We start from the raw sequence: 17,041 nt of genomic DNA on the forward strand, positions 1-17,041 counted from the left end.
ATGGTGGTCTCTCCGCTGGTAAAGGAGGTGGGGAGGGAGGCAGAGGCCACAGCTCAGATCTTTGCATGTCAAACCAAGTGCAACCCCCCCACTCAGCCAGCAAGCAATCTCTCTCACTTAACCACCTCCCAGACCCTGTCCTGCCACTAACTAAGGGACACTCACCCAAGCAAACATTTTCCCAAGATGCAAAAAAGTTAAAATACTGCAAATACAACACAGTAGCCAGAGAGGGTGGTGGAGGCCATTTTGTGTGCCAAGTGCAAACACAGTATTCAAACATACGTACATACACACATACACACACACCATTCTTCACCACCACCATCCATTTTTTAAAACAATTGTTTTTTCCACTCCACCTTGTCTCACTTTCCACCTCCTCTGTCATCGCCTCCTACACACCCACAGAGCATGAGAGAAGAGCAACGCTGCACAGAAGCCCAGTTTGAGGCACATGATTTTCCTCCACCAATCAGAGGAGCAGAAGACTCCCCCCCCATGCCCCAAAGTAATGCTGGAAACATTACAATTACTCCACAAAAGTAATAAAATTACTCCTAGTTCTATTACAATCAAAATGTAATTACCCACTCATTCCTCAAAAAAGTAATGAATTACAACGAATTACTTCCATGCTCTGGTTTGTTGACACCGTTAGCTCCGATGTGTGGTAGATTTGGCTGGTTTATGTAAAGGGCTTCAGAGTTTTGGTGATTAAGCAGTATATAACACACGTTAAATAAATAATAAATAAAAATCTCGAGCCCAGACATTTTTATTTTGACGTCCTCTCCCCCCACCACCGTTGCAACAAATTGTCTACGTGCGGATAAGTAATATCTTTGACACTACTTAAAGTATTAAGTGAGACTCTCGTATGGTGAGGATCACTGGCAAGCAGCTAATCATCCCCGCGCCAAGAGAGAAGGCCACGGTTGGAGCCGGGAAAAATGAGCGGACTGAGGCACGCAAGTCAGAGAAAGGGAAAGCAGAGCATCCCCTAATTGGACGCCAGCACCCTCACGTGGAGTCTGCCCAAGGACACGTGCAAACACCGGCCACAAAGCCTCACGTTGTACTTTAACTGCACGGAGCACTCAGCACTGCGGCTGCGTAAAACAGATATGCTCATTTGCTGTCACCCCCCCCAAGAAAAAAAAAGATAAGGCGAGGCTGCTCTTAAAGAGTCTGAGGAACCAAAGCATATTAGCCAATCATACGTCGCCTTATGAGAAATTAGTCCAGACCCCCTTCAAGCTGGTCACCTAGGGGACCAATTACGTTACTCGTTTTCAGGCTAGACGTATTACACCACTCGGACGCACCGAAGTCTTTGAGATATGTGATTAGAAGGCTTAACACTGATTGACATCTTCATACTGTCTTATCGTTTCACCTGGTCTTTGAAGATACGCATTTAAACCCACAGAGTTGGGTAGCTTATGATGAAAAAAAAGAGGGCAGGCGAAACGAAGACCATGCGCACGCCCTTTAACGTATTTATTATTTTTTTAGCCTCCAGTTTTACGGCGGGGCGAATTCGGCGGCCGTGATTGGTTGGTTATAATGACGGAATGTGTAACCAATAGTGTTGGAGCAAAGTACAATATGGGTGGGACAAATGCATGACTTAGCCTGACGGGGTGGTATTTTTGACCAAGTACGACCTGGGAGACCAGGGTTCGAATCCCCACATAGCCATGAAACTCACTGGGTGACCTTGGGCCAGTCACTGCCTCTCAGCCTCATGAAAACCCTATTCATAGGGTCGCCATAAGTCGGAATCGACTTGAAGGCAGTACATTTACATTTAGAGAAAAGCTAGGGCGGAGAAAGTAGAGGTAGTTGGTTTCACCAATAAGGAGTCGTATGGTTTACACGCTGCCCAATAATTATCATAAGCTTATGAGGCGGAGCTTCGCTTGATATGCAGCTACTGTGACTAATGAGTTGTAAGATGGTTGAAAAGTCACCCAATGGGAACTGAGGAGGGCATAGAGAAGGGGAGGTCGTGTTAAGACGGCTAGATGACTAAGCCAATTGGAATTAACATTATTGCAGTGCTCACCAATGGATGACATTGAGGGCGGGTCTCGATGTGTTTGGGTTCGTGCTCCTCCAGGGAGTGAGACGGCGGCGACGAGGAAAGTTTATTTTTTGGTGGTGGTTCCCCCCTCCTCTTCCCCTCGCCGTTTGTTTTGATCTCGGTATCTGGTGGCTCAATTTCCCTGGAGGATAAAACGGGCGGGAAAAGTGGCTCTGCAGCAGCGGCAGTGGGAAAGAGGTGGGTTCTGCCTGTGCGCCGCTGCGGGCGAAGGAGGCGACGGCCGTGGCACCTGAAAGGTGAGTAGCGAGGCAGGCCTTGGGGACCCGACCCGCGCTCTTTCAGGGTTGCTCGAACTGGAGAACGTGGACGCTTCTCCGCTTTCTTCTGAGAAGAGACTGCAGGTCCTCCTCAGAGGAGTCAAACGGCTGCTTCGGCTTTTCGGTCCCTCCAGCTGTCTCTCAGTTACGAGGGTGTCATTGTTATTAGCATTATAACAGTACAATTTTTACGTTACTGGTGGGATCTTAGGGATGCCTCTCCCATTCGATTTCCATGGCTGTGGCTGTAGAAGCTGCGCTCAGCAACTGAAACGAAGCTATTGGGGGGTTCCGTTGGTTTGGCGTGCGCAATGGCGCTTCCTTCTCTGAGGATATTATTAGCGGTGGTGGAGGAGGAGGAGGAAGAGGGAAAGGGAGATAGTTTAGTATTTGGAGTGGGACCTGAGAGTCGTTCCTTGGATGATGATGATCTTAAAACGCCTAAAAGGGCAACGGGATGACGGCTTTTCTTCCTATCCCTCCCCTAATTGTGTGATTCTTCTCCTCCTCCCCTTCCCTCCCGGGACTTCTGATAACTCTGGATGGAAACTCGGCTTCTGTGGTACAACCAGTCAAGACCAAGAGCTGCTGCTGAAAACAGCCAAGAACCCCGAATGTTGCTTTTAAAGTCTTATTTATAGTAGCGCCGGTTGTAGCAAGTCCCAGCCCTTCCAATGCAGTATGAAAAATGATCCTAAGAGATATAAATAAACATAGCCGGCTGACGGGCTTTTTCTGTGCTCGCCACCGTCGTCGAGACTCGCGTCCACCCAAGGTGTGATGACTGCCTCGAGAGTAACTCATTTTGCACGTTGCATAATAATATTAGAAGCAGATAAGAAATGCTAGAGATGTCTCCTTGGGGGCGGGGTCCATTTATCAGTAGTGCCAGAGACCGTGATAATCGTTTACCATACTATATGCAATCATGCTACATATTTTGGATCAAACGAGTGTGATGAAAGAGGGGAGTAGCAAAGTCCAGAAGAGCTTTCTGCTAAGCAACGTGAAAACAGCTTTCTAGGAGTAGAGAAACAGCTGATATAAAATATACTATAGTTTTAGTGCCCCATTCTTTTTCTGATACCAAATATTTTGTTGCAGATTTTATGTTAGGTACTGAACAGGGCATGATTGAACTGCAGTTACTGGGAACCTGTAGGCAATGGCCTACTCTTGCCATACTTAAGCTGCTTTCCTATTCATATGGATTGTATAGGGTAAAATTTACATTTACTTGCTCTTGTAAAATGACATCAGTGATGGAACTGTGTTTCAAATCCACGTTTTAGGGTTAAAATTGAGGCATAACCTTTGTTCAATGAAGTTTTCTAATCTTTTAAGAACGTGCTGAAAAGTGTGGGTATGGAGCAGTAGGGTACTCTTATTCTCTGATTACTGCAAAGTAAAACAAATTATTTACATTGAGTTTTGTTGGGCGTTGGCCTTCTGTCTCTCATCTGCTGCATAATACTTAAAAATAAGTGTTAAAAGGAAATGCCAATCCTTGTGTGACTTGTTTGGATGTAGAATTTTCATTGGAGTATGTATTGTGGTCTCATGCACTTGGTGGGATCCTAATATTGTTAACTAGGTGGGCTAAGGATTTTATTATTATGGGGTAGTAGTGTCCTATTTTTCTATTCTGAATTATTATTATTATTATTGCTAAATTTATATCCTGCCGTTCCTCACAGTAGGAGCCCAGGGCGGCAATTGGGAGTACTGTATGCATCTGGGATGACCTCGGATTGTTCTTGACCATAAGGAAATTATCAGTGTGATGTCTTTTCTTGCAGGATGTGTGCCTGCCATCCGAGTTTTAACTTTCTATATACTTTTTGTGATGCCTTTGCTTTAAAAATGGCATTTCTATTATATGGAAACTTAAAATAATTCACCATTTAAAAATCATAACATTTAATTATTCTGGTGAATTATCAACTACCTGGTGGAGGATTTTTTGCAAAGCAGAGTATAAATCCCTTAAGTGTTGGTTGCTTTTGTATGAGTCATAATGTTGTGAAAAGACCTTATTATTTGATTGCTTCATTATTTGAATTCCTTGTGGTGCATACTGTAGGTTAGCCCAGAGCAGTGTCTCCTCTCCTCTCACTCTGCTATTTCTGACATGCTCAGGAGTGGGGTTGGGAGGTGTTGGCAGAGTGGAGACTGGTAGTGCTAGGAGTACTTTGCACTAATTATGCAGGGCAGGGATGGAGGACCTCAGGGATGGAGGTCAAATGTGGCCTTCTGGCCCTTACAGAAACTTGTTTGCATCTGTTTTAGGGGATGGAAATTATTTTATTGTTCCAAAGGAAGTATTCACCTTGGCAAATATTAGTGGCATATAAAATTGATTATGTCTTCACCTAGGACAGTGGCTACCCCTGCATGCCTGAAGGCACTGGACAATGCTGCAACTTGTCTAGTTCCCTTCATTCATCTCCTGCTACAGTGGCCAACAAAATTCAAATACTGCTTTGTATTAGGCAAGAGTAGTTATAATGCTCTTGTGTGTGTGTTTTCCAGAGTTTTTTTTGTAATCGTAAGAGCTGAACAACTTGCCCTTCAAAAGTGAAACATTTGTACTCAGATGTGTATGTGGATTCTGTTAACAGCATGAATTCCATAAATAATTAAGCTATCAGCTAATACAATATGAAACTAATTTAGGTCTGAGTATAATATACAGCTGAGAGCATATACCTTGAAGTAGATCTGCCTTTTCAATTTATTGTCAGAATCAGAAATCAGCCCACCCAAACTGGCATGGTGGTATTGTCTGCATTCTCGTTAATACACAAAGCACAGAAAGCTAAATTGATGAAAAACATAAGATACTTGTCAAGAATGCTTCTCTGCAGCCTCTTTGGTGTGGACGTTTGATGTGAGGTCTCTGAACTCTGAAGCATGTTAATTTTCTTTACTTGCAACTTCCCTTAACTACCTGTTGAGATATTCCCTTACATAAGTATATGTTTACAAATGTAGAAGCCTGTTCTGAATGATCTAGTAACTTCAGATTACACTTTTTTACTTGATTGGGCAATATGATATCTGTAGCAAGTCCTCTTTGGAATAAAACATGTTAGTGTGGCTTCTCGTGAAGAACAACTTAAACTGCAACGTGATTTATGTTTTTCATTAATATCAGGCTGCTGAACTGCATGTCAGTGGTTGCCACTATGGCTTTCTGTTTCCCACCTTTCAAGTTGTTTTGCTGATTTAGGTGCTGCAGGGTGTAATTTAGTACTTAGTGTGAGGAACTGTTTGATCTTAACAGTCACAATGTATTTTAGCCAGTTACTTTATTATGCAAATTTATAGAACAGTGCTGTAATTCAGTGTTTCTTTTCTATTGTCAGTTCCAAATAGCAAGTGCAGTCATGTTACTGTTGACCTGAAATTTCCTGCCATCTTTGGCAGCCTTAAAAGTACTGGCTGCAAAACCACCAGGATTACTTATATTGCCTTGGTTTTTGAGAGGAACCTTAGAAGCTTCCCTGACTTCAAAGTGGAATTCTTGCCTGTCATGCTTATGTATTTTCAATAGTAGTAACAGTTCTCCTCCCCTTCTCTTTTGCAGTGGTTTGACTTTTGCACTGAATGTAGCTGGAACAGATCCTTACGGGCTTCAGCAGCCCTGAGAAGCTGTTAAGGTAATTTCTGTTTAAAATACAAGTGTGCTGCTAGAAGGCAGAGGTGGTGGCAAAGGTAAATGTGTACTGACATTTGTGTGACTTTTGAACATAAGTTATGATGTAGTAAAGTAATTTCTGTATTCAATATCTTGTGAAATTGAGGGAATACACTCTGTTTTGAAGGGAATTGTGATATATTGATGATGCAGGAGTCACACAGAATGCCTTATTAGTACAGAAATATTATCTTGTCCAGTTTTATGTGAAGCTTTATATCTATAGTGTAGGCATTGCTCGAGCATGATATATTCAGATAAATGTCAATATTCACGTGCTGTCAATAAATATGTGCCTACAATAATACAGTCATCCAGACTTCTAACAGTCTTGCTCTTTATACTATAACTTTTCAGCTAATCAGATGTTGTGGGAGAGTTGCATGCATATACAGGAATACCCCGCATTAATGTACGCAATGGTTCCAGAGTGAGTATGTAAACCGAAAATGTACTTAAAGTGAAGGACTACCTTTCTTCACTTGCGCCGCCACTGTGCCACCTCTCGTTCACGCGGAGCCTCAAAGCCCCGCGCTAAAGCCTCTGCTGTTGTGCGGCCGCACCTCCCAGCTGATTCTGATCGCGCCTCCCAGCTGATGCGCAGTCATGCAATCGCGTCTCTTTCCATCCCCCCACCGAAAGAACAGGCCACAACCAAAGGTTAAGTGTCTCTTCTTGTGAAGCGAAGTACATAAACAGGGGAATGGTGCTACTGTAAGTATGTCCGTACTCACGAGTGTCTGTAAAGTGAAGGTCCGTATAGCGGGGTATTCCTGTAAGCTGGAAGCTTCCAACTAAATAAGTTTTGGAGATCCTTATCCTCTAGCTCAAGGATGGAGAACCTCCAGCATGTGGGCCTAATTAGGCTTGGCAAAAGTCTTAATTTGGCCTGCAAGGCCATTTCCCCAAACTATGGCCACCTGCCCCACACTTGGCATATGTGACATCAGGTATGGGTCAGTTCATGGCTCCAAAAAGTGGTCACCAACTTTTTTGGACCAGGGGGCACATGTTGAGAGTGTTGAGGCACCAGTCACAAAATGGCTGCCATGGGGGCATGGCATAACATAAAATTAGTCATTGTTGCTTCTCTCTCCCCCTTCCTCCTTATGCTTACCATGGGAAATCAGCTCTGTCCTGCTGGTATTGATTGTGGAGATACAGCTGTAAAGAGAACAGGGACTTCCCCCCCAATGCTAATCCTAAACCAAAACCTAGCTTACCATTCTGTATCCATTTAGCTATGTGTAAGACCCGTAATGGTATACATGCTTACTTCAGAAGTATGTATTTGTGTTTACATACGTCTGAAGTAGGCATGTATACCATTATACTATAAGTTAACTATACAGTGAATTCTTAATAAGTGTGTGGCTTTAGGTCCTGCATAGCAAGAGACATGCCTAAACCTCTTCGCAAAGTTTTCTCATTTTGCATTTGCCATTTGGGAAGGGGATTCTCTAACATCTGAAAATGAGGTTTTTAAATTGCCCCAACAGGTGAGAGGATAATGACCAGAGAGGACTCAAAAGACTAAAATATGTGTGGAAAGATTTATTTTAAATACATAAGCAGAAGTCCAGAAATACACTGTGGTATATAAAAGATACGAGTGAAGTAATATTAAAAAAAAATCAATAGCACATTATACATGAATGAATCTTGGGGAAGGGGACAATAAGGAACAGTATATGGAAAAACAAAATAGAATAAGAATATGCAACTTAACTATACTCGGAAGACAATATGCAGGATGAAAATTAATAACTTCACCATTACTTGAATCCTACATCAGCCCACTTAAATTTTACCAGCATGCTTGTTAAAGCTTACTATGTTACCTTAGCTTTCCTAACTACATGATCCTTTAGTTTAAGAGAAGAATGTAGCTACCAATCCAGAGTGACATTCCAGTAATCAGGCTGCTATGGTCTTAGAAGCATGTTAATTGAGCTGGTGTCCGGGGTTCCAGAAAAATCCAATAAGAAAATGAGTCCAAATAAAAACGATAGAAAAATGTTTAAAAATAAAAGAGTGAGGCCTGAATCGGATCATCATGCAGGAATAAAATAATCAGAGCTGTAAGCATATGGAAAACTCGGTACAGAAAAACCTAACCCAGTATAGAATTATTACAAGCAGGAAAAATGGAATCTAAAAACAAAGTTTTCTTCTGTGTATGTCTTCCAGAGAAGAGATAAATTACAGCACAAAAAGACATCAGAAAAACCTGCTTGTGTGGAAAAGAGATATAGCTAAGATGGAGTCCAGACAAGAAACTACCATTTCTCTTTGTACCCTAACATCCCCAAAACCTTTACCTGCTCACTGATTGGCTTATTTTTAGTTTGCCCCTTGCTGACAACTAAATTTGGTTCTGTATTGGTAAATGCTAAAACGGGTATTTTAAGCAATATTTTGTATACATTGTTAAGCTCTTTGGCTATATACAATAAAGTTTGACTGGTATTGGTAAATGACATCATATGGGGTAAACACTTGCAGAAACAGTTTTCTATTGTTTTAAGGGTTAACATCATGCCAAGCCTTATCTGGTACAGGGAGTCTCATGAAGGGCATCCAGTGATGCTAGCCACATAGAAGAACCAATCTTGTACCCTCTTCACACAAGTGCATTGTCTTAGCTCAACTAAGGCCCTGCCAGCATTTCTGCTTCTCACGCGCTTCAGACAGAAAAACATTTTTGCCCTCCAAACAAGCATTCAGGCCTATTTCTATCATGAGTCAGAGTCTCTTGACCAGGATTTTCTTCCATTCCATTCCACAGCTTCTTGGGTGATCATCTTCACCATGCACAAAGATCTGCCCCCAAAACTGAGCTTATTAATATCCATCTGCACTTAGTAGTAGTATTTGCAGAAAGCTCCACAACTTTCTTTCTAGGTGGGCTAGAGACTGACGTTTTAAAAATGAAAGCTCAGAGTCTGGAGTATCTGCCTGTAGGCACTTGTGTAGGCACTTGTGAAGACATTCACCCCCAACTACAAAGGAACATTTGGGAGCTTAAAGTGAGTCCCCTTTTGTTCCTGTACAAGCTGTGCCTGTCAACACCACTGGGTCCCCAAACCCTGGAAACCCCAGCTCTTATAAGGCATCCTCAGTTGCCAAACTTGCTAGAGTTGGAAAATACCCCAAACCAGCCTTTCCCAACTGGTGTGCCTCCAGATGTTGTTGGACCACAACTCCCATCAGCCTCAGCCATTGGCAATGCTGGCTGAGGCTGATGGGAGTTGTGGTCCAACAACATCTGGAGGCACACTGGTTGGAAAAGGCTGCCCCAAACCAACCCTGTAAGGTAGATCGCGCCGCTGCCACCACCCTTCACTTCACCAGTTTGGGCCGGGGAAACCCAAATCTTCAATGAAATGGATATCCCTCGGATTCCACAGAGGCAAGAGCTAAAAGCTAGACTCTCTGCTTCTTGGAGCCCCAAGCCAAGCAGACTATTCAGTAGCAATAGCCGAAAGGCTGGTGCTGATTTATTTATTTTAAAATATTTCCATCCCGCCCTTCTACCCTATAATAGGGCACTCAGGGTGGCTTACAAAAATAAAATCAAACATGTACATAATAAAATTGTAAACAGTAAAATCACAAAAACATTAAAATTAAAATACATAAAATACAATTAAAATACATAAAATATAATATGTACCCTCTGGGTAACTCACCTTAACCTCCGGACTCTCAGCTTCAATTTTTAAAATTAAAGTTTCTAGGTGGTCTTGTTCCCGAGATATATACCAAAACGTCAGCCGCCGCCCCCACGTGGGACTGTTAAATCTGTTTAACGGATCTGTATAGCAGCTCCTAGCTCTAACCCCGCCAATTCAAGATTGTAGCCAATAAGTGAAGCCAGGGTTGTGATTTGTTGACCCAGGCAGTGCCTAGACTTCATTGCAATGTCAGGAAATGGTGGCTTTGAGATCGTCAGTTTGAGTTAGTAAGAATATGGCTTAAAGTTTTTTTTTCTTGTGTGCAAGTGTCAGACCCTGGGCTGTTGGAGAGGGCAGTGCTTTGAAAACCTTGGCAATGTGAAAGTACTTAATCCAATACTTTCTTTTCTAGGAGTAAAGCAATACTAATCCCATGTACCTGGAGTAAACCCCATTGAATCATTAGGACTTACTTTTGAGTAGACATGGTTAGGATTATACTGTAAATTAATGGGACTTTTGAGTAAACATAACAAAGAAGTGTTTGTGTTGTAAATCTTTCTCTCTCTCCCCAATCCTATTTTTAAAGCAATTAGGCAAGGTTTACCTAGGTATCACATTTTTTATTATGTAGGAAACTAATACTGATTTTTAAAAAAAATGTTCTGCAATCACCAACTGGTTTGACAATAGACTATTATATGGGGTGTATTTTTACAAGTGTGTGTGTGTGTATGGAGTCTTTCCAACAGCCCTGTGAGGTAGGGTTGATGATTGGAAGCCGAGGCAGCTCACAATAAGAAATAAATCCCTTTAAAAACCAATTACCATAAAACAAGTATAAACAGTTGCAAAACAGCTTAAAGTGACATGATTCTGAATTTTGGGTTGAGTGAATGAAGTTTATTTATTTATTTTTATTTATTATTTATATCCTGCCCTTCCTCTCAGTAGGAGCCCAGGGCAGCAAACAAAAGCACTAAAAAGACTTTAAAATATGTTAGCAAAACATCTTTAAAAACATTTTTAAAAGCTTTAAAAACATTTTTTTTAAAAAAAAGAAAAGGTTTAAAAACATATTAAAAAGCAATTCCAACCTAGACACAGACTGGGATAAGGTCTCAACTTAAAAGGCTTGTTAAAAGAACAAGTTGCTTATCACTTGAAGCTGCAGTTTTCCCTGGTTGAGTAAGCCCCATTGAATACATTGGGACTTGCTTCTGAGTAAACAAACATAGGATTGCACAAAAATGATTTTAGCAGGTGCTGAAAAGAGGCGTCTGCCTAATGTCAATAGGCAAGGAGTTCCAAAGCGTAGGTGCTGCCACTTCGTTGTTACGTGCCTTCAAGTCAATTTTGCCTTATGGCAACCCTATGAATCAGTGACCTCCAATAGCATCTGTCATGAACCACCCTGTTCAGATCTTGTAAGTTCAGGTCTGTGGCTTCCTTTATGGAATCAATCCATCTTTTGTTTGATCTTCCTCTTTTTCTACTCCCTTCTGTTTTTCTGTGTTGTCTTTTCTAGTGAATCATGTCTTCTCATTATGTGTCCAAAGTACGATATGTGTCCAAAGTCAGAGGAAGGCAATGGTAAACCATCTCTGAATACCTCTTACCACAAAAACCCTATGAATAGAGTATCCAAAATGCTGCCACTTTACAGGACTGATTTCTTACAAGAGCAGAACAAGTACTATATGGCACCCATAACATGGAACGCACAGCTTGAACTTCAACAACCAATGCAGATTTCAGAGCAGAGGTATTATGTACTGATAGGATCTCACTCATGTCAGCAATCATGCTGCAGCATTCTGCATTAACTGACTGGCTGCAATGATTTTTTTTTAGTTTTGGTTTTCAGTTATGAATCCTGACTGGTTGTGAGATGCTAAGTTGTCTGCCTTACTCATAGGAATCTTGTTGTGTTTGGTATCGTATTGCATTTAGGAAAGCATCACTGTATGTTGTTTTTCATTTCCTGTTTGCATTTCATTAACATTTAACCACACTCCCTTACATCCATAGAAGCAACAGCAGTGGTTGAATGTGCTCAGCTCAACCCCCTAAAGCCTATTGATGATGCGTCGGTTGCATGGCAGTTTGTTTCTTGCCCAATAGTGGTAAAAGAGAATTCACATATTTGAAAGTGTGGCTGCAGTTGTTGTTCCCAAGCTGCTGCCTGTGAAGGTAGTCCAAATCATGTGTGTTTTCTCTCTATCAATTATTACTCACTGGAATTGGGTTGGCTGTCAAAGTGAGTTTGTAGCAGCCCACAGGGTAGACAGAAAGGGTAGAGAATCTTCTTACTCTTACTCATTTCTCAGACCTCTTTCTGAAGTGAAGGGTCAAATCTGTAAAGAAGTTTGGAGCAGCCACATTAAAAGATAAGGGCAGGGCATTCCAGGCAGGGGGTTGCCAACCCTGCTTGGATATGGATGTCTTTGCAGAGGATCCCTAGTCAAGCTTTACCAACAGCACAATCTAAACTATATCTACTCAGAAGTAAGGCCTGTTGAGTTCTATGGGGCTTAGTCCCTTAGTAAGTGTGCTTAGAATTGCAGCCTTCAGGGGCATCCATCTTTACTCCCGAATGCTCCCATCTAACATCTCCACAACACTAGGCTCCTTTCTTCCTACAATGGCCTTCTGGTGACTGGCCTGGCCCGAAGGCACTTAAACCCTTTTTGCCAAAAGCAAGTAGACTAGATTAAATGTTCCCTACCCAGGCTCCATCTTTTAGCTAAGATTTCTAGCTTAATTTCCAATCAGATATTTTTTTAATTGTATGCTCCAAGCAACTGTGATTGATGCTATATATATATATATATAGGGAGTGGTACTAAAGGGACTAGAAAGGTAAAATTTAATGTAGAAGGCATAAAATCAGTGTCAGGCTCTACCTTCAGTCCCTCCCAAAGACTCTCTGGAACAAAATCATTTTCAGAAGTCTCCGGAAAACCAACAGGGAGGGAGCAGAGTGGACTTCTTGTGGTAGGGTATTCCAAAACTTGGGGGCCACAGCTGAAAAGGCTCTCTCCCGCGTGCCTGTCAGTCTAACATCTTTTATTCCAGGCATGCAGAGGAGACCAGAGGCAGATGATCTTAAATCCCGGGCAGGTACATACGGGCGTAAGTGGTCCCTCAGGTACATATTTTTTCATTTTTTACGGTCATAGACCAAACTGAACATATACAAATACACAAATGCACAACAATACTTAAAAGAAGCATTAAACATAATCACTCTTGTGAGGTACCCTCTTACTGCATATTAAAACAATAAAATTAAAATATTAGAATTAAAAAGAATTGTTTAATCATTGCTTTTCGACACTCAACAGCTGCTGCAAAAAAACTGGCTACGTTTATTGTGACCTGAGGGTTCTGGTCAGATAACAAATACTCCAAATAAAATAAATCCAATCTACTTGGGATTTTTATTAAAATCGGAGTAATAAAAATAACTCTAAAATCACAGTAAAAAGAACAATAAAACATCACATGATGAATTGTATATTGGTCCAAGGCCGTTTAGGGCTTTAAAGGTCAGTACCAGCACTTTGAATTGAGCCCAGAAACAAATTGGGAGCCAGTGGAGTCAATAAAGCACAGGGGTGATATGCTCCCTGCACCATGCTCCAGTTAACATTCTGGCTGCTGCATTTTGAACCAACTGCAATTTCCGAACCGTTTTCAAAGGCAGCCCCACATAGAGTACGTTACAGTAATCAAGCCTCAATGTCACCAATGCATGTGTCACTGTGGCCAAGTCAACTGCCTCCAGGAATGGACGCAGCTGGTAGACCAGTTTGAGTTGGCCAAAAGTACTCCTGGCTATCGCAGCCACCTGATATTCAAGCAACAGGGCAGGATCCAGGAGGACTCCTAAACTGCGGACCTGCTCCTTCAAGGGGAGTGCAATCCCATCCAGAACAGGTTGCAACCTGTCCCTGGTGCAGTGTTTCCCTTGACCAGCAGTACTTCCATCTTGTCTAGATTAAGTTTCAGTTTGTTAGTCCGCATCCAGCCCTTCACAACCTCCAGGCACCAGTTTAGGATGAGCACTCCCTCCCTGCCGTCAGGTGGTAGGGAGAGATAGAGCTGAATGTCATCAGCATATTGATGACATTGTACTCCAAATCTCCTGATGACCTCTCCCAGCGGTTTCATATAAATGTTAAAGAGCATGGGAGACAGAATGGAACCTTGCAGTACTCCATAGGCCAATGCCAGGGGGTCGAGCAGTAGTCTCCCAGCACCACTTTCTGGGTCCTGTCTGTCAGTTAGGACTGGAGCCACCGTAAAACAGTGCCTCCCAATCCCATCCCAGCTAGATGGCCCAGAAGGATACCATGGTCAATCGTATCGAAGGCCGCTGAGAGGTCCAGCAGCACCGACAGGGATGCACTCTCCCTGTCTGATGCCCAGCATAGGTCATCAAGCAGCGCGACCAAGGCAGTCTCTGTCCCATGACCAGGCCTGAAGCCTGATTGAAAAGGGTCTAGATAATCCGATTCAAGGTAGCTTTATTAATAGTGACTAATTAAGAATAATGACATAAAGAACCCAGAACACCCATAAAAGTTAAAGAAGTAAAACACCAGCACTGAGAATTAAATACAATATAAAAATAACAAATTAATCAAGGCTGGCTCTAACATACAAACCAGCATAGCTGAGGAAGATGAGCTTTGCCGTTCCTGGTGGAGTCCATCACCCAAGATGCAATGTCAGGGAAGACGTGGGGACAAAAATATGAGGCAGAAGCTAACTTTTTGTAGAAAAAAGCATAGCAACTGGATGGAAGCCTCAGGGCCAATCCCGGGGCTCCTGGGATGGAACTTTCCAGGGGCTTCCTGACCATAGCAAATGTTCAGCCAGCTAACATTCCCAGTTAACAAGCTTCAGCTGTGGCCTTAAGCATGGCTTTGCAAAGATAATGTGGATGACTGCAGCATAAGCTTATTCCTTTGCTGAGGAGAGCAGACTGTTCCCAGCAACAGGATCTTTACCCATAATTCAAAATAGTAGAGCCATGTTTTTAGGCCTAAAACTAGGATTTCTTTACAGGTTGTCTTGACCCATTTCAATCTGGGTTCAGCCCTGCTTACTTGAAAGGGGTTTGCTCTGACAGCCCGATCGGCAGGCTGGATCCAATTTCCCACCCTTGCTCTTGCTACATTGTATTGTACAATTGAATCAATCACTGGTGTAAGGTAAATTCCAAACCCCAGATACACACCCTGTGCAATGACTCAGGTTTACTATCTCTGACTGTTCTTTTAGGACATTGCAACTTGGACCCTCGTACACATAACACCCAGTACTGTATCCCCAAAACAGCCAATTATATAAATGGTATAAGTTACCCCATAATAGCAACAATATGTGGTTTTGTAGCATTCTCAATTGCCTCATAACAAGTTTCATGGCTTGCTTTTAAGGTTAAAGAAATTTGCTACTAATTTAACACTTTGTATATAGTGTTAGTGGTAACAGTGAAGAGAATGAAGGATGGGATGTTTTTCACTTTGCCCCTCTCCCCCCAAAACAGAATGTTGAGTAGCCTTTCATATGTACATTTGCTTAGTTTGTTTATTATATTTATAAACAGTTTGTTAACTTCGGGCATTTTAAACATTATTAAAAATATACAATGCAGTGTGTAGCAAAAGCACAGCCTTGTATCCTAGCATCACAAAACCCAACACAAACCACATCCAATGCACTTTTTTTCTCTTGGTAGTCTGCGTTTTCTGGAGATCTGTAGTTAAGGGTTCCCATGCAGACTGCAGACAACACAGGCTTCAGCCCCTGGCAGTTTCTCTCACTAACTCCTTCTACAGGGGTTCTATTCTGCCTTTCTGTGTTCTGCTCCTTCTACAGCATAGGTCTACCTCTACTGTTGCTGGCTAAACCACACTTTGATCCCTAAAACATGATGATCAGATTTCAGTAGGAATTATTCATACTTCCTAGCAAGAAAATATTTCTACAAATACTGCAAAAATGCATTGCAGCATTTTTAGTCTGTTCAGTAACCTGTACTACAAGATCTGAAAGTGCATGTACTCATACAGTAGGAACACTGAAGTAATTTGTCAGGAACTATTTTGTACAACAATTTACATTTTTGCTTTCCACCTACTTTCAGTTGATAGGGTGGCATATTTCTTGCCCTATTAAAGAATTGAATTTGCTCATGAAAGATGTTGCACCTTTCAGAGCACCATGTGTCACAGGTAGGACAGGCTTCTTGGGACTGATAACATTAAACTCTTACTTCAGTAGATTAAAAATAGAAGCCACAATGAGAATGAAGCCTGTCTTCTTAGGAATTTGTTAAGTGAATGATTAGACAAGATAGGAACATGGCTATTGTGACTACTAGTTATAATGGCTGTTCTGAGTTCTAGGTGGGGGCATTTTTTCTTTAAATAAATTATCTGTAAATATAACAAAGGGAATTTCTTGCAGAACCTTTGTGGATGGAGGAAATTAAGGAGGTTATTGATAGTATGAGGAATGGGAAAGTCCTGGGGTCAGATGGCTTTCCTGTAGAATGATATAAGGCATATACAGATTTCTTAGTTCCCTGTTTGCTTTGCCTTTTAGTAAAAGGCCTTTGAGTCAGGGACCTTGCCACTTTCAGTGCATGACTCTCATATCTGTAATTGGCAAGGCTGGAAAAGACCATACTAGCTGTGCAAATTACAGGCCAATTTCTTTAATATAGATGCTGATACCAACAGCAATTCTTGCTAACAGACTTCAGACCCTGAATGGCTATATTAGTATATCCAGATCAGATGAGTTTATTCAGCACAAGCAGGGAACAGATAATTTAAGGTTGGTAGCAAACTTGGTTGCTCTTAATAATAAAAGAAATGACACAGCTGTAATTATTTCATTTGATGCTGATAAAGCATTTGACAAAATGTATTGGTGGTTTATTTTTGTTACTTTGGAAAAGCTTGGGTTTCCTCAGTTGTTTGCGAAATGGATTAGAATTCTGTATTTGTCCCTTAAATCAAAGGTGAGGGCAAATGGAATTCTTTTGAGTACATTTGGTTTAGAAAGGTACAAGGCAGAGCTGTCCTTTTTGCTTTGATATTAGATTTGGGTCAGGAGCTGCTGGTTTATGCAACAGATAATTTAAGGCTAGTAGCGAGCTTGGTTGCTTTAAATAATAAAATGAATGACATTTATGGGTTTGTACATGGACAAGTAGAATTTAAAATAGCTCCATATGCAGATAATTTGTTACCAGTAGGCCCAAATCATCTATCAG

The 17,041-nt window shown here is 41.7% G+C and overlaps 1 protein-coding gene across 6 annotated transcripts in view; it reads left to right on the top strand.

The window, feature by feature from the left end:
- The first annotated feature begins 2,029 nt into the window (after positions 1–2,029).
- TNRC6B (trinucleotide repeat containing adaptor 6B) overlaps positions 2,030–17,041 on the top strand; it is a 176,480-nt gene continuing 161,468 nt past the window's right edge. For 2 of the 6 annotated variants that reach the window (XM_061639203.1, XM_061639209.1), the window contains exons 1-2: positions 2,030–2,346; positions 5,957–6,029. Coding sequence is in view for 1 of the 6 variants with exons in the window: in XM_061639205.1 (XP_061495189.1) it covers positions 16,487–16,599 (113 nt within the window). In the remaining 5 variants the exon portion in view is untranslated. Of the gene's footprint in view, positions 2,347–5,956; positions 6,030–16,486; positions 16,600–17,041 lie in introns of those variants that run through there. The other 4 variants (XM_061639212.1, XM_061639216.1, XM_061639205.1 and 1 more) reach the window with 3 other exon arrangements.

Source organism: Rhineura floridana, chromosome 8 (genome assembly GCF_030035675.1).
Source record: "Rhineura floridana isolate rRhiFlo1 chromosome 8, rRhiFlo1.hap2, whole genome shotgun sequence".
NCBI lineage: Eukaryota > Metazoa > Chordata > Lepidosauria > Squamata > Rhineuridae > Rhineura > Rhineura floridana.